Genomic DNA, 23564 nt, shown 5'->3' with positions numbered 1-23564 from the left:
TTGGCTCCCAAACTACTGGAGGATCCACTGTCACAATATTCATATTTTTTCTTAAAGCACCAGCTCCTGGAATCATGAGAATCACAGCATCCATTTAAAAAAGTTCCTCGCCTCATGTTTGCAAAGAAAAGCTTGAAAATGAACTTTAAAGGCTCAGACACACGAGGCAAGTAAAAAGAACAATGAATTTATTTTGTTTTAGAAAGTCTCATGATTTTTAAACCAATCATATTTTGAATGCTTGATGGTGTACACCTTGGGGATCCACAGGAGCATGAGCAGCAGGTATAATAGGAGCCACTGCCACAGGCCAGCCAGGGCTGGGGCGCTCAGGGCCGGCTGGGGCTGCTCGGGCCAGGCCTCAGGTCAGCCGGCCAGCTGGGGCCGGCCCAGGACTGAGGCCATCCCAGGGCTCCTCTGGCAGCGCGGGGTACGAGGGGGAGGGAAAAGGCATCTCAGGGTTCCAGGTGGCCTGGGGCTTCTCCAGCTCAGTGGCCTCAGGGCTCCTGCTGCAGGGGCGGGGCTGTGGAGCTAGCCTTCCCGAAGAGGGGGTCCACCCGCCACCCATGCACAGGAGGCTAGGATGATCAATTAAGGCTATATTAACTTTGTACAGGGCTCTCCATAAAGTCTAGGACAGAGATTAGACGAGGGGAGAAGGCCCTTGCCAGTATACATTTGTCACTCACTTTAAAAATGAGGGTGATAGAAAAACTTCACTGAGTGATTTTTACCTTGAATAAAATGACAGACTAAATTTTAGACTGTAAAATTGCAGAAAATGTAATCTGTACCTTCCAACAATATACAGCCTTATCTTCTTTAAACATATGTAATGAAGTTTTAAAACTTCTTAACCACTGGAATAAATAGCAGTTTAGTCATCAAAACTGAAAGGCATGATTCTCATCTCAATTCTAAACATGGCTGGCAACAGAAAAACATTAGATTCCCTTCTAATTTTTAGCCTTGGAGATAGGGTTGCCAAACCCCCAGGATTGTCCTGGTGTCTCCAGGAATTAAAGATTATGTCATATGATGAAATATCCAGGAATTTGTCCAACCAAAGTTGGCAACCCTACTTGAGGAGGAGGCAGGTAATTGGCAAAACCATGAATACAAGTCACATCTTCCTGAATACTCCTAATTACAAAGTTGTCGAAACAGCTGGAAGTTGTTTCAGGTTTACTGTTGAATGCAGAGAAAGTTGTGCTTTACAAAATCAGTCTTATTTTCTTAGTTTGTTTTTTTTAATACTAGTTCCATTGCCATAGCTTGTCCTACTTACAGGATGTCAAGGTTCCTCCCCCACTCTGAACTCTAGGGTACAGATGTGGGGACCTGCATGAAAAACCTCCTAAGCTTATCTTTACCAGCTTAGGTCAAAACTTCCCCAAGGTACAAAATATTACCCCCGTTATCCTTGGAATGGCCGCTACCACCACCAAACTAATACTGGTTACTGGGGAAGAGCTGTTTGGACGCGTCCTTCCCCCCAAAATACTTCCCAAAACCTTGCACCCCACTTCCTGGACAAGGTTTGGTAAAAAGCCTCACCAATTTGCCTAGGTGACTACAGACCCAGACCCTTGGATCTTAAGAACAATGAACAATCCTCCCAACACTTGCACTCCCCCTTTCCTGGGAAATGTTGGATAAAAAGCCTCACCAATTTGCATAGGTGACCACAGACCCAAACCCTTGGATCTGAGAACAATGAAAAAGCATTCAGTGTTTTACAAGAAGACTTTTAATAAAAAATAGAAGTAAATAGAAATAAAGAAATCCCCCCTGTAAAATCAGGATGGTATATATCTTACAGGGTAATTAGATTCAAAAACATAGAGAACCCCTCTAGGCAAAACCTTAAGTTACAAAAAAGATACACAGACAGAAATAGTTATTCTATTCAGCACAATTCTTTTCTCAGCCATTTAAAGAAATCATAATCTAACACATACCTAGCTAGATTACTTACTAAAAGTTCTAAGACTCCATTCCTGTTCTGTCCCCGGCCAAGACGACTACAGACAGACACACAAACCCTTTGTTTCTCTCCCTCCTCCCAGCTTTTGAAAGTATCTTGTCTCCTCATTGGTCATTTTGGTCAGGTGCCAGCGAGGTTACCTTTAGCTTCTTAACCCTTTACAGGTGAGAGGAGCTTTCCCCTGGCCAGGAGGGATTTCAAAGGGGTTTACCCTTCCCTTTATATTTATGACACAGGACATCATAACACTTTGCAGACAAACTTGTGCTCCTTTCCCAATGATCTAGTGACCTTACTCTCTAATATTTTGTGGTTTCCTGTTTGGGGAAATGATTCAACAGCAGCCTAAGCTGTTTCAGGCTGTGGAATGATCTCAGTTGGCTGCTATCTGTCTCCATTTTGAACATGTTCATATTCACCAACCAAAATGGTGAATAGATGTCAAGGTAGTGAAACATCTGCTGGGAAGTGCTGCATACTTATTCATTCGACTACTGGAGAGTCCTAACTCACAGCTATCGTAACATGTGCTTTGTGCAATTTGGTGCATTATGGTTGTTTGCCTTCATACAACCTTGAATTTTGTTGAATTGTATAAGAAAATGTTCCAAAAATCCTTCTTTACAGAATTAAGTTAAAGCCAAACAAGACACCAAGGACACAAGTTACTCTAAATTAGCTTTCAAGAAGTAACAGCAAACTGCATTTAGATTGTTCATGATCAGTCAAAATCTGAGCTAGCAAATGCTAAGACAAAGCCAGTCCCATTGATTGTACTTTTCATTCAGCTCATACTTTCTGCTGTGGCGCTGCAGAAGCAGCAGATTCTCAACACACTGGGTTGCAAAATCCAGGAACCTGAGTCATCATAACCAGCTTTTAACAAGTTGCGATAGAAAACTACTACACATAGTGAATACACTAAGTGACTTGCAATACTTTTTGGTTACTTTTAGACTACTAAAAGAAAAGGAGTACTTGTGGCACCTTAGAGACTAACCAATAAATTGTTAGTCTCTAAGGTGCCACAAGTACTCCTTTTCTTTTTGCGAATGCAGACTAACACGGCTGTTACTCTGAAACCTTTTAGACTACTGCTTCCTTCTGTAGTAGAAGTAGTTGGTAGGAGGTTGGGTTTTTTTGGACACTTTTTTGTTGAAACTGAAGCTTTTCATGGGAAAGGGTTGGTTTTGATGTATTTCTCAACTCGAAAATGTTGACAACATTTAGAAGTTTTTGAAACATCTAATTTTCACATTTTTTTAAATAAAATTTTTTTTCTAGTTCAAAACAACTTCATTTCAAAATTTTAGCTAATACTATTACAATTAAAAAAATTTAAATGGTCAAAATCTAAATAAAACATTTTGTAGTTATTGAAATGAAATCTTTTGATTTATGCAAACCAAAATTGTTGTTTTAGATTTTCATGAACTGAAAATCTGAGATTTCAACTTTTCATCCCAATTCAGGATGGGAAAATTTTTCCAAGGTCTAAAATTTTTGTGCGATGGGAAAACTATTTCACACTTTCTTCTAGTGAGATGAACATGATGGATAAAAATTAGCTCTGAATAAGGCTTCCCCCTTCCATCAAGCCTCCAGGTGGTTTGCTTTTTTTGCAACAGCATTACACTGTTGACTCATATTTAGCTTGTGATCCACTGTGACCCCCAGATCCCTTTCCGCAGTACTCCTTCCTAGGCAGTCATTAACCATTTTGTATGTTGTATGTGTGCAACTGATTCTTCCTTCTTAAGTGGAGTACTTTGCATTTGTCCTTATTGAATTTCATCCTATTTACTTCAGATCATTTCTCCAGTTTGCCCAGATCAATTTGAATTTTAATCCTATCCTCCAAAGCACTTGCAACCCCTCCCAGCTTGGTATCCTCCGCAAACAATATAAGTGTACTCTCTCTGCCATTATCTAAATCACTGAAGAAGATATTGAACAGAACCGGACCCAAAACAGATCCCTGCGGGACCCCAGCCCTTCCAGCATGACTGAATCGCTGATTACTACTCTCTGGGAACGGTTTTCCAACCAATTATGCACCAACCTTATAGTAGCTCCATCTAGGGAATACTGGATGCAGCGTCACCTGAGAGAAGCCATGGGCTACAAGCTCTGCTTATGCTTCCTCTAGAATAGGGGTGGGAAAACTTTTTGGCCCAAGGACCACATCTGGGTATGGAAATTGTATGGTGGGCTATGAATGCTCACGAAATTGGGGGTTGGGGTGCGGGCTCTGGGGTGGGGCCAGAAATGAGGAGTTCAGGGTGTGGAAGGGGGCTCCAGGCTGGGGAAGGAGGTTGGGGTGGGGGATGAGGGCTCCAGCTGTGGGGTGCGGGGTTGAGGGTTCAGCAGGGTGCGAGGGGGATCAGGGCTGGGGCAGGGAGGTGGAGCGTGGGATGGGGGTGGAGTGCAGGCTCTGGGTGGTGCTTACCTCAAGCAGCTCCCAGAAGCAGCAGCATGTCCCTCCTCCGGCTCCTACGTGGAGGCACAGCCAGGCGGCTCTGCAAGCTGCCCTGTCCACAGGCGCTTGGGACAGGGGCAGCGTGTGAAGCCCCCTGGCTGCCCCTACACTTAGAAGCCGGAGGACGGACATGCTGCTGCTTCTGGAAGCCACGCAGAGTGGGGCAAGCCCCTGATCCTGCTCTCTGGCTACGAAGAGAGTGAAAGTCCTCTATTGTCTGAATGAACAGGCTGAAGAATCACAGAAACGGAGGGATATTTGTTATTTGTATTATGGTAGTGCCAGTAAAAGTCAACCCCTGCCGCAAAGAACTTACAATCTGAATAGACGAGACAGCCAAAGGCTGGGAGGGACAACAGAGGATAGGGAAGGGTAGGAAGGAAAACCAACACAGACCTGCTGAGTGATCTTGGGCAAGAGAGAGGAACAGAATGCAAGTGTCTTGGCACCCAGTCCAGGGCTCTATACAATGAACCACAGGGCATCTCATGCTCCTTATGTTAACAAATAAGCTAGTTCTAGAAAAACAGAAAGAGGCAGAACAAACAATTCCCCCAATCCTTTTTCTCTGTTGAGGAAAAGGAATATTTCTACAGTTTTGACTGCATTTTCTCTGCCCTGCTGGTTGGCTTTTTGCGCTGATCCTCTCAACTCCCTCTCTCTTCATAGTCCCTCAATCGCAGCTTCATTCCATACCTACTCCTTAACCCTCTTCTCCCCTGCTCTGTCTCCCAACCTCCACCCCACCCTTTGCTGTCCCCTCTCCCTTCCCTTTTCTTTTCATTTAGCTTAGCCCCTTCTAAGTAAATCCATCAATAAAAATAAAATCATGGCACTAACATGCCATTTACCACCATCACATAGTTCATTCTGCTGGTGTGTTATACCCCTTTCCCCACCCTGCATCTGTCTTGTCCATTTAGATCATCAGTTGTTTGGGGCCGGGACTACTCTGTGTTTGTGCAGTGCCTAGAACAATGGGCCCTGTTCTTGGTTGGCCATTAGGCACTACCGTAATAAACACGATCAATCTGCTTCAAAAATAGTACAATCAAAGCTCATTTTCTGCTTATATTTGGATGCACAAACTGATACAGAGGCAGCGTCCTAACTATGAAAAGTAATATTGAGTAATACCAGTCTCATGAAAGTTATGCAAGAGTGCTTCAGTGTGATTGTTCTCTCTAATGTACATTTAAAAAAAACCCATCTTTTATTTTAAACACAAGTTGATTTAAGTATTTACTGCTCCATTCACAATGTTTTGTGGAACAATATTTTCAAAGAGAAAGAAAGAGGTTTTCATACAAGACTCTCTTAAATGGAGGGAACTCCCACACAATAAAACAGAACTTCACAGTTAAGATTTTTTAATCAAATAAATTGTCTGTGTTCTCAGATTTTCCAAAAAAACACCCCACAATATTTGTATATACTTTGGAGCAGTAAAATTTGTGCCTATCCTTTTCTAAGTAAGGTTTTAGCTAATTTATTGATAGCTAAAATAAGATCCACAAGCGCACCAAATATGTGGAATGGGACATCATAGCGGCTTAACTAACTGGAAGAACGAACCTGTCTCTTAAGTGTTGCCCAATGACAGGACAACAAAACAGAATTCCAGAACAGAGTGACAAGTTTAAAGGGAACTGTACAGTCCCAGGAAATGTACAGTCACAGTCTGTTGCACATCAGGGGGTTATTTTCTCTCTAAAAGTAATGAGCAAGGTTGCTGTGAAACACCTTTAACATTTTAAAGTTTATACATAAAGAACGGCAACAAAAGAAGGAAAAAGCTTCAAGTAGTGGCTGTAAAAGTGGTTTAACTGATCTGGCATCGGGCACATCAGCTGAATTTTCCCCTCAGGCTTATAAGGGACTGACTCTGCAGTCTAACACAAAAGTCCACCTCTTCTAGGTTGGAACAAAATCCAAACAAAACACACAGTCCTTCTCTTACCTGGGGTTTTCGGAACCCACAGAAGAGGTAACTTAACTATTTCACTCCAGGCGGTGTCAGGAATAAATCAATAGGAACACAGCAATTCCGTCTGATAAGATTAATGCAAATAAGCGTGCTCTTATCTACCACTGCAGTTTATTAGACTTTTTAAGCACACACACAGATATAAGCAACAGGTTTAGAACATCCCAGATATTTACCCAATATCTGGAACGGTACTGAGTAATTAACAGTGGTCAGTTGCTCACCCACCGGGGAGAAAAGAAAAAACCTCTCTCAAGGTGGCTTCGGAGGACTGCTCCAAAGTACACCCTATTAACTAATCTTTTATCATTAACTTCTACAAAACACACAGGTCATAATGATCCCCTACTGGATCATCACTTTTCTAACTTTCAATAAAGGTTTAATATCAGAGACGTCTAGATTCAAGGTTTTCCAACCAACAAGGTTTTTAGTCTCAGTTAAGAACATTAAGTTGTTTACTTGTCTGTCCCCTCCTCCCACTCTGATAGCTGAAACTGCCAGCTAGATGTGACCTTGCTTCAAATTAACCCTTAACTATGTGGTGTTCTAGTTCATTAATTCCTGGTAGCTAAATGCACATAATATGGTTGGAATTGGCTTCATCACATTCTGGGGTACACACACCCCTCAAATCCAGGGTAACACTTCCACCCAGCTTCTTTTGCTAGGTCTCAGACCACTCCTGGAGGTCTGTCTTCCCCATTCTCCCTGAAGAAATTACCTTCCCCGTCCCATGAGGCTCAGTATAGTTCGTTAGCTACCGCACTGATGCGGGATGCCTGTAGTACCTTTCTCTCCATGACTATCATTAGCCGTGCCTGGATTCAACTGTTCCTTGGCCATGCACAATCTCCCATCAGTTCCTTTGTCTTGATGACGCAGGCCACAAAGCTCGCTCTGTCCCTCCTGGCTGTTTCTCCAGCTCCCTTAACGGAGTTCCAACCCAGGCCTCCTGCTTGGCCTCTTCGCAGTGTTGCCAACTCTCATGATTTCTTCAGGACTCATGGGATTTTGGCCAGCGATGGGGCCAGATGCAAGCAGATTCTGCCTGCTGGGGAAGAGCGGCTAATCAAGAATGCTGAAAGAAGCAGGCAAAGCTCGCTCCCTTCTCCTCAGAAGCAGACATCATTGTCATATGAGGGGAGGGGAAACAGGGAGCAGAAACTTTAAACCAGCCCCAGGCAGCTCTACTCCCTTCACTTCTCTCCCCTCAATCCCTGCAACACCTGGCCAGGGAAGGAGCAAGGGGAAGGATGAAGATGGCCTGCAGCTGCAGGAGGAATAGAGGTGAGGCTGGGAGGTCAGAACGAATGAGGGACTGGGCAGAATTAACTGCATTGATAAATGTGTGAGTGTTGACAACACTAACAGAGTTCAAAAATCAAAAAAGACAGATCAAAACCACAATAAAATCTTTTTTTTTAAATAGTCTCATGATTTTTCGGGGTCTGACTCATCATTTTTGAACCTTTGGGATTGGCAATAGTGCCTGCAGCTCCTCTCAGCTAAATGCTTCCCAGCTCTCCTAGACCGTCACTCTAGCCTACCACAGAGATATGCCCAGCACCTCCTGCTCCACACTGGCTATACTACTAACTACATACTGCCACAGGCTTGCCTTCTACACTGGGGTCCTGTCACACAGGATCATCACCTACCTCTCTCCCCTCCGATTTCCCACCTGGTGTTACTCCCAGCTTGGTTACATGACCCTTCTAGGGATGTACAAGTCCCAGAATGTCTGTTCCCTAAGGGGAGAGAACCTTGGAATAGGCCTGGCTGGACCCAGACCACAACTAACTTTGGGGGACAGAATGCCCTGTTACAGAGTCCAAAACTAATCAAATAGTAGAAGCAGTATAAACAGTCCCAAGCTAGTTCTTCATTCCCACTACTGACAGGGGCAAGAGCACCTCCTTTCACTCAACCTTTCCTGCCCTGCTATAGCCAACATATTAAGAATGACCAGCTTTGGAAGGAGTATAGTAACAGATGGGGGAAACAATAGATAGGGGAAGGTAGGGCATAGAAGGGAGTAAAGAAGGCGATCTTGAAAGTACGTTCTCTCCCCCTAACAGCACATAAGAAAAAATAAATGTGGGTCTCTGGAGAGACACCAGTGTGTTGCGAGTGGACCCAAGTGTGGGATCTCACATGCTTCTAAACCCCACTACAGTCAGATAGTGCCTGGTCATTGTTCCTAGGTCTAGATCTCTCAGACACTCCCCATACTCAGACTCCATGTTTGACAGGACCCTGAAGTACAGCCACTTTAGGCCTTGGAACCAGCACCTCAGCCCTCTTGAGTCCCCAGTTGCTTGGACTATGGGGGAAACATGTCTATGTGCCACCAAAGCTCTAGAATCATAGAATATCAGGGTTGGAAGGGACCTCAGAAGGTCATCTAGTCCAACCCCCTGCTCAAAGCAGCACCGATCCCCAATTAAACCATCCCAGCCAGGGCTTTGTCAAGCCTGACCTTAAAAACTTCTGAGGAAGGAGATTCCACCTAGTTCCCATTCTAGTTTTAGGTCAATGCTTCAGTAACAATGTGGCAGGAAAACAAGGAACATAGGCTTAGATAGGAATTTCTTTACCACAGACATTATAATCATTCTTATGCCTCTTGTCTGAATCCTCTCCTATTTATCAGGATCCTTTTGGAATTAAGGATAAGAGGATTGGAAAATATGCCTTATAGAGATGGATTCAAGGAGCTCAATCTATTTACCTTATTAAAGAGAAGATTAAGGGGTGACCAAAGTGACTGCAAGTGAACAAAGATATGGTAATACAAGGCTCTGCAAGCTAGCAGGCAAACGTATAACAAAATCCAATGGCTAGAAGTTGAAGCTAAACAAATTCAGACTTGAAATAAGGCACAAGGGTTTAACAATGAGGGTAATTAGCCACTGGAATACCCTACCAAGGGTTATGGTGGATTCTGCAACACTGGAATTTTTTTAAAATGTTTTTTAAAAAACAAGATACCCTCTAGATCAAATAGGCATTAGTTCAGGGAAGTCCTATGGCCAGACTAGATGACCATAATGGTCCTTTATGGCTCTATAATCAATTCATTTTAAAGTACACTACAGAGCTACAAATCTTGGTAAAACAAAATCCCAAATGCAGCCATTGTTCCACCTCCATGTCCCATCTGATCTCACCCCTCCTATTAGTCCTGGATTTGGTCAGTGTCCTTAGGCCAGGCAGCCCTTCCTGCATTCCTTAGCTCTATCTTCTTGTATGTGGTGGTGGTCAGCCCCCTTGCTTAGAGAACAAACCATCTTTTAAAAAGTCTTTCTCCATTTTGCTCATGTGCTTCAGATGAGGGAGTTATGGGTTCCTGCTACACTCCCCTCCCCTTCAGTTTCTGTGTAGAATCATTCAAAGTCAATGGCCCTACCAGTAGAAAATGCATTACTCCAGTAGGGGAACGTCTAACACCTATGGTAGCTCTGCCATAGGTTTTCAGACGGTCTTTCCACTAGGTATTAAGCCTGCTACAAAACAGATGCTCTAATCCATAAAGGAGGTTACAGTACAAAGCAGAGCCCCTGAAAAAAAATATAGGGCTCATCCAAATAATATGGAATTCATAGTTTGACCCAGACATATCCCCAAGCGGTCACAGGAGTTAACTGGTTTTTTTGGTAAAATAATTAATGCAAGAAACAGCCAGCATCTTCAGATTTTCCATTCACAAAGCAAGCCCTAACAGTAATCAGCTGCGGAATGCTCAATAAGTAAACATGGAACCGTGATGCATTTAAAATGGGTCCAAAGAGAACATTTTAGTCTTATTAAAAAAACAAAAAAGGTCTCCGAAAGATTATCATCCTTCTCCCTCATTATGTTAAATGGTCCTTTCTCCACTCCACACCTCCTTTTGTTGAGGATTATAACAAGCAATGAAATAAATAGGTCTGAACGATGATTTTTGACCTCTGGTACCTGATAAATTAATGCAAACTAACAACAAATCTGTGATTAACTGCAAAAAACAGAGCAGAATATTTGTATTCCAGTGCAAAGCTACACATGAATACAATTCCTCACTATCAAACCAAAAGAGGAAGGGAAAAGGACTTCAACAGGGCTACAGTACAAAACAGCCAAATGAAGCTACCTTAGCTTTTCCCTAGGATTTTGGAACACAGCCTGATTCATTCCAGAGGTAATCTAGAAGTCTCATTAATTTTGCTGATGGCTAGATAATGATACTTCATGTGCGTCTCAAATACAAAGTGACTAGATGTTAAAAATAGAACTGTAGATTCTCAATTTTTGTATACTTTACCTGAATCCAAGAGCATTTAATGATCGTCCCAAATTATATAGCTCAATCCAAGCTCAAACTGCATCCGATTATTTGACCTCACAGGAATTATTCTAAATTCATACCAAATAAAATCCTTATCAGAGACTTAATTCAACAAGTCTGAATTGCCTTATGCATGCTCTCTAACTACAATTTTTTAAATCTGTCTATTACTTATTTGGTCTGAGCTGTAATTTTATGTTCAGGTTTTTTCCCCAGCACTGATCTAGAATACTTTATCTTAGAACAAAGAGTGGTTTAAAGATAGCTATTTGGTAGGCAGGATATTCTGAACACAAATTTATCTAGTTTAACCAGTAGCAACATTTAGTAAAAAACATGAAATAAAACACACACTACAAATGTTCATTTATTCTTTCAAAAAAAATTGCAAGATTACATTGAAAACTAGCAGATGAAGTTCAGCTAAGAAATGTACCAAATGGAAATTCATTTAAAAAGAAGTTTTGGGTCTTGTAGATCAAATTTGAATAATGGTTATTGAAAAACAAAAAGTTCTGCACCCCCAAAAGACAGCAGTTCTGCAATTTAAGTGCAAATTGCAATTCCAAGTGCCCAGACTAAATTAATTCCTAAGAAAATTTGTATAGCAGATCTGTGTCTGTTTTTTTCAAATCTAATGGTTTTTATATTATGACAAAGCTCTGTCCTTGCCTCTGTGGGTCCCGTGTTTCCTGGTGGATTTCGCTAGCCTCAGAGGCTCACTGTGATCCTGCATGTAATCCTTCTCTCTCTAGAGACAAGGGTCACAATCTACTGAGCCATTTTCATCATAAGCCAGCGAGGGAGGTGAGGAGAAGTTATCCTTCCTTGCATAGTTTCTGTTGTCTCCCAGTCTCGGTGATTAATCAGGGGGCACAGGTCGGGGGGGGGGGAGCCCGGGCCCACCCTCTACTCCAGGCTCCAACCCAGGGACCCTAATAGTATCAGCTATGGTAGCTGACCTTTTAGAAACAGTACATGTACAATTCCTTGGGCTACTTCCCTCCACAGCAGCCCTCACTTCCTCAAGCTCCACTTCACCCTTGCCTCAGGATCTCCTTCCTTGTGCCTGATATGGTGTGTACTACTCAGCCTCTCCAACAGTGCAACTTCCTCCCACAGCTCCTGACATGCACACTCACCTGACTGACTGGGAGGCTTTTAACTAGTTTCAACCAGCCCCTGATTGGCCCCAGGTGTCCCAATCAACCTAGCCTTCTCCCTGCCTTCTGGAAAGTTCTTAATTGGCCCCAGGTGTCTTAATTGACCTGTAGCAGCTGCCATTTCATTTATCCTGGTACCAGGGATTTGTTTAGCCTGGAGTTAATGTATCTATTTGGCCTTGCCCCGTCACAATATTTAAAAAATACTGTCAGTTTAAAAGGATGTATGAGGATGTAAGAAGGATACTTTTATCTGCCTCATTTTCATTCAGACATGACTAAAAGATTGCAGGCTTCTCTGAGTAGTTACCACAACACCCGAGAAAGCTCTTAGAAGGAAGGTAATTTGGATGGTGAGCGTTCAGCTGTTACCACCTGCACAGGATGTGCTATGTTTGTCTTTCTTCCACAGGACAGAAGCGACAAAGTGCAAACTGGTCTCCATATTGGAAGAGAAGGTTCAAGGTCTGGAGAAACAAAGTATCAACCCTGTGTTGCATAAGAGAAACTGAAGATTTCCTACACAGACATCAGGATATGCTTCTATGGGCACAACATTCTGAAGATTCAGAGCAGGCTGCGCAGTGGGGAAGAAATTTGGCAGCATGTGACCTCCAGAAGAAGAAAGGGGAGCATCCATGTACCAGCAATGCAGATACAGGTAAGCAACCATTTTCATGTTCTCTCCACAGATACTAATGCGGAGAGTGGACTAGATGACACATCTGAGGGAAGGGAGCAGAAGAAGACTTCTCCGATTGGAAGGCATGAGATGCGCTGTCTTAGGGAAGGGAGTTCCACAATCACCACTCCCAAGAGACGGAGGCGGGTGGTGGTGGTCAGGGACTCCCTCCTGAGGGGGACTGAGTCATCTATTTGCCACCCCAACCGGGGAAAACCGAGAAGTCTGCTGCTTACCAGGAGCTAGGATTCACGATGCGACAGAGAGACTGCTGAGACTCATCAAGCCCTCGGATAGGTACTCCTTCCTACTTCTCCATGTGGGCACCAAGGATACTGCCAAGAATGACCTTGAGTGGATCACTGCAGACTATGTGGCTCTGGGAAGAAGGATAAAGGAGTTTGAGGAGCAAGTGGTGTTCTCATCCATCCATCCTGTGGAAGGAAAAGACCCGGGTAGAGATGGTTGAATCATGGAAGTCAATGAATGGCTATGCAGGTGGTGGCAGAGAGAAGGCTTTGGATTCTTTGACCAGGGGATGGTGTTCCAAAAAGGAGGAGTGGTAGGCAGAGATGGGCTCCGCCTAACGAAGAGAGGGAAGAGCATCTTCACAAGCAGGCTAGCTAACTAGTGAGGAGGGCTTTAAGCTAGGTTCACTGGGGGAAGCAGACCACAGCCCTGAGGTAAGTGGGGAAGTGGGATACCAGGTGGAAACATGAGCAGGCGAGCACAAGAAGGGAGGGCTCCTGCCTCATACTGAGAAAGCGGGACGATCAGCGAGTTATCTTAAGTGCCTATACACAAATGCAAGAAGCCTGGGAAACAAGCAGGGAGAACTGGAAGTCCTGGCACAGTCAAGGAATTTTGATGTGATTGGAACAACACAGAGACTTGGTGGGATAACTCACATGACTGGAGTACTGTCATGGATGGATATAAACTGTTCAGGAAGGACAAGCAGGGCAGAAAAGGTGGGGGAGTTGCATTGTATGTAAGAGAGCAGTACGACTGCTCAGAGCTCCAGTATGAAACTGCAGAAAAACCTGAGAGTCTCCGGATTAAGTTTAGAAGTATGAGCAACAAGGGTGATGTCATGATGGGAGTCTGCTTGAGACCACCAGACCAGGGGGATGAGGTGGACGAGGCTTTCTTCTGGCAACTTACAGAAGTTACTAGATCGCAGGACCTGGTTCTCATGGGAGACTTCAATCACCCGGATATCTGCTGGGAGAGCAATACAGCAGTGCACAGACAATCCAAGAAGTTTTTGGAAAATGTAGGGGACAACTTCCTGGTGCAAGTGCTGGAGGAACCAGCTAGGGGCAGAGCTCTTCTTGACGTGCTGCTCACAAACCGGGAAGAATTAGTAGGAGAAGCAAAAGTGGATGGGAATCTGGGAGGCAGTGACCATGAGATGGTAGAGTTCAGGATCCTGACACAAGGAAGAAAGGAGAGCAGCAGAATACGGACCCTGGACTTCAGAAAAGCAGACTGACTCCCTCAGGGAACTAATGGGCAGGATCCCCTGGGAGAACAACATGAGGGGGAAAAGAGTCCAGGAGACCTGCCTGTATTTTAAAGAATCCTTATTGAGATTACAGGAATAAACCATCCCGATGTGAAGAAAGAATAGTAAATATGGCAGGCGACCAGCTTGGCTTAACAGTGAAATCCTTGCTGATCTTAAATACAAAAAAGAAGCTTACAGGAAGTGGAAGATTGGACAAATGACCAGGGAGGAGTATAAAAATATTGCTCAGGCATGCAGGAGTGAAATCAGGAAGGCCAAATCACACTTGGAGTTGCAGCTAGCAAGAGATGTGAAGAGTAACAAGAAGGGTTTCTTCAGGTATGTTGGCAACAAGAAGAAAGTCAAGGAAAGTGTGGGTCCCTTACTGAATGAGGGAAGCAACCTAGTGACAGAGGCTGTGGAAAAAGCTAATGTACTCAGTGCTTTTTTTGCCCCCCGTCTTCACGAACAAGGTCAGCTCCCAGACTACTGCACTGGGCAGCACAGCATGGGGAAGAGGTGACCAGCCCTCTGTGGAGAAAGAAACCCTCTATTTGATATTGATGAGGCCTCATCTGGAATACTGTGTCCAGTTTTGGGCCCCACACTACAAGAAGGATGTGGAAAAATTGGAAAGTGTCCAGTGGAGGGCAACAAAAATTATTCGGGGACTGGAACAGATGACTTAAGAGGAGAGGCTGAGGGAACTAGGACTGTTTAGTCTGTGGAAGAGAAGAATGAGGGGGGATTTGATAGCTGCTTTCAACTACCTGAAAGGGGGTTCCAAAGAGGATGGATCTAGACTGTTCTTAGTGGTAGCAGATGACAGAACAAGGAGTAATGGTCTCAAGCTGCAGTGGGGGAGGTTTAGGTTGGATATTAGGAAAAAGTTTTTCACCAGGAGGGTGGTGAAGCACTGGAATGCATTACCTAGGGAGGTGGTGGAATCTCCTTCCTTTGAGGTTTTTAAGGTCGAGCTTGACAAAGCCCTGGCTGGGATGATTTAGTTGGGGATTGGTCCTGCTTTGAGCACGGGGTGGGACTAGATGACCTCCTGAGGTCCTTTCCAATCCTGATATTCTATTCTAGGATATCCATTTCCTTAAAGGGAAAGCAGATGCTAAGACTTCAAGCTAGGACAAAAGTAAATGTGGCATAATTCACATCTTAAAAAGGCTTCACTACAATACAATACAATAAAATGCACATTCTGGTTTATATACTGTTGCTGTAGCAAATAAACATGCAAAGAATCATTGAGTTGATCCTAATTACTTTTACTTTGCGACCCTTGTACGTAATAAAGTAGTTCTACTGAAAGTCCAAGTTAGATGCTATTCTTTTAAACTGAACACACTGTGTTACAGTGTGGTTTTGAGTTTAGGAGTTGGCAAAAGACCTTTCTGGATTTGGAAGATTACTTTTGGTACTCTAATGAACTATATGGATGTGAGCCTCAAAGTGAATTCCCATTTAGATCAATTACCCATATGGTTTTACCATATACATTTGAAATGTCTTTTCCATTATCACAAGAGAGACATAACTTGACTGTTTCCAGTATATTGATATGATGCCAAAACAATGATAGATGATTTAGAGATAATGTTCCTGCACCAAAGAACATAGAGTCTAAATAGACAACGTATGGATGAGAGAGTGAGAACTTCAACAAGTAGCAAAAAGGATAAAAAGGCAAATGTTTAGCAAACTAAAGTAGTGCATAGTGGCCTCAAAAATTCCAATTTCAAATACACTTCAGATTAATAATTAAATAAGCACCTACCTCATGAACTTTCAGGCTACTGAACTTAATAAGCTGAATGTAGTTTTCCTTTAATCAGAACAAATTTGACATCCAAATTTTATTGTCTGGTGTAGAGTAAGCAAGTAAAATAAGCACAATGGTATGGATTTTAAACTTTTAATGTGCTAATTAGGCAGAGAAACATTAAGACTTGAATACTGGGGAAGAGTGAAGATGCAATTAGCTGTGATTTAATGAGCTGTGTAACGATAAGCGACAGGGCTATGTAACTTTACAGCCACAATTTCCTGACTAGATGAACTCTTAAACACTGCAATACTAAGCCCTACCCCCAAGGCAAGTTAACCTCTCTAATGTAACTGTTCAGAGGTCAACAGCAACATTCCAACACTGGCCTACAAAGTTTTCAGGGACCAACACAATATCTTGGCAACAGGAAATGCCTATGGTTTCATAGTAATCTTAGCTCCAATTAGAGCAAGCACCATTTTCCACTCGAGCCTCAATATTTTTCAGTTCATGATGATCTAGTTTATTAGATGGTTGAGTTCATCTGCTGAAAAGAGAATCTTTTAAGTAGCCACCACAAGTGGAATTCAATATCTAGGGCATCCAACAATCAGAAGTCATAGCAAATAAAGTTTGGGTGACAAGAAGGGTGCATCTACAAAGAACACCTATTTAAAAACGCCTCATACAAACTGGAAGCCCGAACCTTGAAAGAAAACAAATCTCAACACTGGAAAAATGATATTTGTAGCATGGGGGGAGGGGAGAGACGAAGAGAAAATCTTTAATCTGTCATGCCACAGCCTTCCATGTCACAATCTCCAAGCCTCACTCCCACACCTAATCTGAAAGTGGGGAAAAAACCACCATCACTGAAATGAGGAGTAGTTAACACTTACGAGGGGCTAGGAGATTCTTGGATGGAGGCACTACTGGATTACTATTGCTCACAGAAATAAGCCAAATTAATGTTGCCTACAGAATCTTAATTCTGCCTCCTTGGGTATACGAATTACGATAGTCTGTACTTGTATGGTTACATCGTTACTTGTATGGTTAACTTGTATGGTTACATACAGTTTTCTTCTGCGGACCCCTGGCCTCATTCAGTGCACAGACTGGACAATGCACAGCAGGATCGGAGTCATGCAGACGCTGTTCTTTATTTTTGGCCATATTCTATTTGCAGTTACCACAGGATAAATATGAATTTATGCTGCTATTCAACTAACCACATCTGAGCCCTCAGTAGAGCAGAATGTGTAATGAATGAGATCGTGCAATTAAAGAACATAGTCATGCACATGAGGTAGAATTAAGGCCATATAGGCAGCCTTAGTTTTGGCATTTCCTGGGCTTTAAGTGTTCCTTTTGGAACAGTAGTGTTCAATATAATTTTTCATATGAACACAAAGTAATGGAAGCAGCATGGCCCAGTGGCTGAGGCACCAAACTGGAATTCAGTAAAACTACATTCTATTTATTACCCTACCACTGAGTAGCTGCAGGACCTTGGGCATGTCACAACATCTCTGCTTTAGTTTCCCCAATTGCAAAATGAGGATAATAATGCTTACCCACCTTTGCAAGTGCTTTCAGACCAATAGATGAAACTTATTATGGAGAGGCGGTAGAATTTTCCTGGAGCAGGGACACAGATCTTTCACAGGGAAAGATTTCTGCAGTGCAATTCATTATGCGAGGGAATGGGGGCATATGTAGATTCTGACATTTAAGATTACTACTACTTTTACTACACTTTGACCTTTTTCATTCATATTTCCCTCCTTGTAGTACAACAGCTTCCCAGAGCTACATGTTCACCAAAATAAATTATTTACTTGATTCCTATTTATTTGCACATCTGTACTCAAGTACACTCATAAGCACTGTATCCTCTGCAAAATGGCTCTATTAAGAGAATGGTGGACAACATCCAAATAGGACAAATGATTTCAACAGCCACCTGATGTCCCAATTGGATAAATCAAGATGGAAAGCAAAGACCAGAGAATGAAGTGCCAGTAACTATAATATGCAAAAAGAAAAGGAGTACTTGTGACACCTTAGAGACATCCAATGAAGTGAGCTGTAGCTCATGAAAGCTTATGCTCAAATAAATTGGTTAGTCTCTAAGGTGCCACAAGTACTCCTTTTCTTTTTGCAAATACAAACTAACACGGCTGTTATTCTGAAACCTGTAACTATAATATCTAATCCATCCCAAATAACTGCTGCAACAGGCAAAAAGACAGTTTGCCAAGAGACCAGAGAGCCAAAAGTAGCCCGCCATAATTCTTTAACACACAAACACCAGGTTCAGATGATTCACAGCCATTGCAACACCATGAGACAAGTAAGCATGATTTGCCTCATGCAACATAGCAACTGTGTCGCACTGTGTCTTTATTATACTATCCCTCTGCCAATATCAACAAGTGGCAACAGTGTAATCTTCAAAATCTTGCTTACCAGGACAATTTACTAAATGAATGTCACTCTAAGAAACTTCCCTCTCATCCAGTGATAGGGTTTTGAAAAATAGAGTGTACAGTGCATCTCTTATTTCAATTAAGAAAACAGCAGCCAACATCTTGAAGACCAAATATGCATGCGTTAGTTCCTGAGGTCTTTCCCTGGTTTCATAAAGAACAAACGAGCCAGTGTTATAGGAGAGTACTGAAAGATGGCCAAGTTGCACATGTGCCGTGTTTTACTTGCTGTCTGAACCTGTTGGTATAATATTTCCTTAAAAGTGACAAGATAAAGCATCTTCTGGCAAAAGCTTGACAGAAGTCTGTAAACATTTCAGTAAAGTTCTTAGGCAGCTGCAAGAGGAGGAAAAGGTTACCCAAATTAAAGCAAGGCAGCTTGATCAAATTCCACTATTTGAAAAGTGTGGGGAATCGGAGCCAAAAACCCAACTGCATAGACAAGCATGTGTGTGCACACACAAATCAAACGCTTGTCCAGTTTGCAAGTAGTGAAATATTTTAGATAAGATTTTGCAGCCTTTGTCTTCAGTAAAAAAAAAAATAGGAAACAGCAGTCAAAACCCTTTTCAGTCTTCTGGAACATACTAAATATCTGAGAAGAATCTGAAAAGAGGAAACAGCAAGAGATTTATGAGGTTCTGCTTCCCACGAGGACCTATTGTACTTTACTAGTCTGATCTGTAAGCTGTTCTAGCCAAGAGCCTTCCCAATGCATCTGAACTACCCCTCTTGTAATAGCAATCCAACAAAATAAATATGTTGACAGAAATTACCCATCCGGGGTTCCAGCAAGAATATAGTATGAAGAGAAAGTGCCCATTTAGAATCATTAACTTTGCTTTCTCTCCACTTTTTACCAGTAATTCCAGTAGCCCTTCTGAAGCAAGAATTATATCAAAAGGGATTTTTTTCCCCCAAAAAACCTTTCATACATTACTGTAATAATGTCGCATTCCTACGTAGTAAAGAAATACGTACATTGCTAATACGCCAGACTTCTACAGAGATCCTCTGACATCTCATTTTCTAAAAGAATATCACACTTCAACAACCTTAACTTTGCCCTGTTTTGATGCCATGCAATAAGCCTACAATTAGTGTTATCTTTTAGTGTTCTTATTCACAGATTAAACTGATTTTTTCTAAAAAGACTGATTTTTTTTCAGTTTCTATTGGCTATTTCCACGCCCCCCCCTTCCCCAGTGTCACTATAGGGCAGAGTTAAGGTTGTTTGAGTACTTTATGTATTTTCATATCTTAACATGAATTTCTTTTAAGTTGAACCTGAACTCTGAATTTCATGGTTTGTAATACTTGTTTCTTGTATAATTATATCACTATAAAGTTTTACTGAAATTATTGCTATATTCACAACCTTAACTCCAATTTAATGTAATTTTTGTGGGAATTCCTTTGTTTTTAGAATTAAATATTTCCTACATGTAGAATCCTAAAGAAAATGCTACAATGTATTATTTAATTATTTAAAGGTATGTAGCATGAACGTTACAACCTTTTTCTCCTTGTAACTTTGCACCTCAGTCTAGAGAAGCACAAAGCAGCTAGAACATATTGGATAGTTTCCCTAGCTCCTGACCGCCACTTTCCCCTTCCCACTAAAACTGCACTTTTCCCACCAGTCTTGCCTGTCCTGCTCTTCCTGTTCTTATGCAACAGATCATTTTGTTTTGCTTAAGAAATGTAAGATCAATTATGTAACCACAAGTGCTGCTTCTGTAAAAGAGTTACAGGAGATAGGCATACAACTAAACAAAAAAGGAAGCAAACAACTCTAGGTTTGGTTTAATGGCAAACCATCTGGAGGTTAGTTGAGACACACAGGTACCCTTCAGGAAATAGAAATTCAGCCCATGTGAGAGGAACAAAACATGGCAGGAAAAATGGAAGATGGGAATTGAGAGAATAAGAAGGAATTTGAAAAGCAAATAGCTAAGGAGCTAATGAATGATAAAAGTACTGTACTGTACAAAAAACTGGTCGAGAGGTAGAAAACAAGGAGTAGGAATGAACAGCCTGTTTTCAGTATGGAAAAAAAAATCATAGTGAAACACCCCAGAGATAGATAAAGAAAACAGTGCTGAATATACGCATTAGTGTTCCAGAAGAGGGCTGAAGAGTGAGGTGGCAACGTTTTTCCAAAGATACAAAATTATTACTTAGTTGAGACTGGAGAAAATTGAGGAACTTCAGAGAGCACCCACACAACTAGATAACCAGGCAGAATTAACAACAGATGAAATTCAGTTTTGACAAACGGAAAATAAAGCATATTGTGCTAGGTTCTAAATTAGTTGTAACCACTAACACCTGTTGGGTGTCACTGTGGACAACTCAATGAAAATATCTGCTAAATGGACAGCAATTGTCAAACTGGTAAATAAGGTACATATTATATAAAGAATGAGTATTGAAATTATATAATCAATTGTATACCTTGAATACCGTGCTAAGCTCTCAAGAGATATATAGCAAAAAACAGAGCCACAGATGAGCAAAATAAATTAGACATGACAAACTTTCAGAAGAGGAGAGATTTAAAAACTGAAATAAACTCACAAGTTTTGTAAAAGTGCTTCTTACCTCAGACTACTGAGTTGAGTAAAATGACTATTGTAGTTTCAAAACAAGAAATCTGCACGGTCTTCCGAGCTCACATCCCTTGGCATCACAGTTACATTTAAGAATCTTGGCCCAGATCCTGGGATGTCATGAAGAGGTTTTGCTCCCAACATCGCAAATGTGACCCGAGCTTGCCTGTGCAATGCTGATCCCTGGCTGCCATATTGCACCCTTGGGGCTGCTGGCAGCCAGTGCAACTTCAGAGCAGCCTTTAAATCCGATACATTAGGCCAGAGGACTGAACTCAGTACAGGACTCGCATAGGACTGAGGAACATAAAGGCCATATTTTCACCCTGACCTCTCCCAAACTGCACTGGGCCATTCTTCTCAGCCATAATGGATGATCTGGGCCCTCAACTTTTCAATAGGCTAAACCGAGCATTAAAAGCTTGATTTTAATGTTTTTTTTCAAATCAGATTATTAGTTATTAATGCCACATTGTCAAAAGAAAAATGATAATAGTTTAACTAAGAACAGAGTGGGTGCTACAAATAATGGTTGTGTGCATTCTTGATACAATTCCAAGTGTCCAGTGGGAAAACACCAGGTAAGTAGCTCTTAATCTATATGTTATTATGCTCTATTAAAGACCAGTTGGCCCTATTCCCATCACTACAAGTACCACATGGCATTCTTGTTTCTTCACATATTCCCCACAATAAATTATGATGTGTTAACGCCCAACTGTATTTCTAAGTGCATTATTGCTCACTTTATGACAATTCAGCCATGTCAGAGCTCAGATAGTTGGTGAACACCTACCAAGACACAATCTTGTTTACCAAAAATTTACTGCTACAACTTTCATCTATTCATTCCTGATACCAAGCTATTTTTGATTTCTTCCACCGATGGTTCCGACGGGCTACCAGCACTAGATAGACTACATTCTGCCTGAAAAGTGGGTGGCTTACCGCCTGACGTGATAACAACACTTGAGCTTTAGCTTAGACCCCAGGATGGGCCTGTTAGCCTGGGTTGAAAGCACCATACTCCGGTCCGAGGTTTGTGTGCACACACCGGAGCAGGTTAGGGATAAGAGCCTGGGTTAATTCTGTAGTGAAGATATACCCCCAGAGTAGGAAGTTAGAAGCCATTACTTTCTTACCCTGTAATTATCCATAATTACAGCTAACCATGGCTTTATTGTCTTCATCACATCTTCAAGCAAATGCTTCTCAACTGCAGACCCATCATGGAAGGTAAGATTTCCCACATGGATAGCTTTCCTCACTTCTGAGAGTGATAAAAACGCTCCAAAATATTCCTGGTCAGCAGGCTCCTGTTACAAGAAAGCTGCATTAAACAAAACACAATTTTCAGCAGTGTGACCACATACATAAAGATCAAAACCCCTGACCCCTGCCAACTCTTGTTTATTCAAGACATTAGCCAGTGAGTCCACTGATACTCTAAAATAAGCTACAATAAAGGGGAAGGTCCCTCCTCCCCCCAGCTCTTCTTGAGCCTAAAGAGAAAATGGAGGGGGATGTCTAAACTGACTTATTACCAGATATTTTAGATGCCATACTGTTCTATTTCTGCTGTATATGGAAAGGAATTCAACTCCCATCAGAGATCATTCTATTACCAAACATGATCGGGCTTGAATTTGTGAAATACATAGCAGCTCTCTAACATTGCAAAGTGCATTCTACAAAAGATGGCTTAAAGACCAAGTGTTTAAGCTGAGTAAGGCCTTGATCAGCTAAAGTATTTAAGTGCTTAACTTTAAGCATGTGAATATTTTCTTTGAAGTCAGTGGGAAAACTCATACTTTGAGCTAAGCATGTGCTTAGGTGTGTGGGTAGACTGGCACTAAAATTACATTTATACACACACCTTTACTACATTCAGGCAATTTCCTAACCCTGACATACAGAATAAGACATTTGCTTATGTTAGACAGTAAATTTCTTTTGTTTTGGGGCTTTTGGTTATTGCAATAGTAAGTTTACCTGGCACTGCAAAAAGTTAAAGTAGTTGCTACATCCTGTAACATTCTGAATGTAGGAAGAATTTGTTTCATCACCATTCAAAAGAGTATCAAATACCTGGAGGGAGAAACCAAGATAAACATATGTATTTAAAATACAAAACATACAATCAAAACTGCTTCTCAATTAAACTTGCTCTTTATGTCATGTTCTTACTGGAGTTTAAATATGAATTTCATTCCATGCATTAATATTAGAAAGCTATTTAAGTTTCCAAAGCTAAAGCCACAATTATAAGAGAACAGAATCTTTTCCAGTCAATTTCAGGAATATACTTTCATGGTTCATGTCATAAATATAAAGGGAAGGGTAAACCCCTTTAAAATCCCTCCTGGGGAAAAATCCTCTCACCTGTAAAGGGTTAAGAAGCTAAAGGGAACCTCGCTGGCACCTGACCAAAATGACCAATGAGGAGACAAGATACTTTCAAAAGCTGGGAGGAGGGAGAGAAACAAAGGGTCTATGTCTGTCTGTATGCTGCTTTTGCGGGGGATAGAACAGGAATGGAGTCTTA

General features: G+C 41.8%; 1 protein-coding gene across 3 annotated transcripts in view; it reads right to left on the bottom strand.

The window, feature by feature from the left end:
• CPVL (carboxypeptidase vitellogenic like) overlaps positions 1-23564 on the bottom strand; it is a 97547-nt gene that overhangs the window by 28306 nt on the left and 45677 nt on the right. For all 3 annotated transcript variants that reach the window (XM_073333608.2, XM_073333606.1, XM_073333607.1), the window contains exons 11-12: positions 23012-23107; positions 22162-22335 (exon numbers count right to left, since the gene is read on the bottom strand). In XM_073333608.2, coding sequence (XP_073189709.1) covers positions 22162-22335; positions 23012-23107 — 270 coding nt within the window. The remainder of the gene's footprint in view (positions 1-22161; positions 22336-23011; positions 23108-23564) is intronic.

Source organism: Lepidochelys kempii, chromosome 2, assembly GCF_965140285.1.
Source record: "Lepidochelys kempii isolate rLepKem1 chromosome 2, rLepKem1.hap1, whole genome shotgun sequence".
NCBI classification, from domain to species: domain Eukaryota; kingdom Metazoa; phylum Chordata; order Testudines; family Cheloniidae; genus Lepidochelys; species Lepidochelys kempii.
This window is presented reverse-complemented; position numbering and strand designations above follow the sequence as displayed.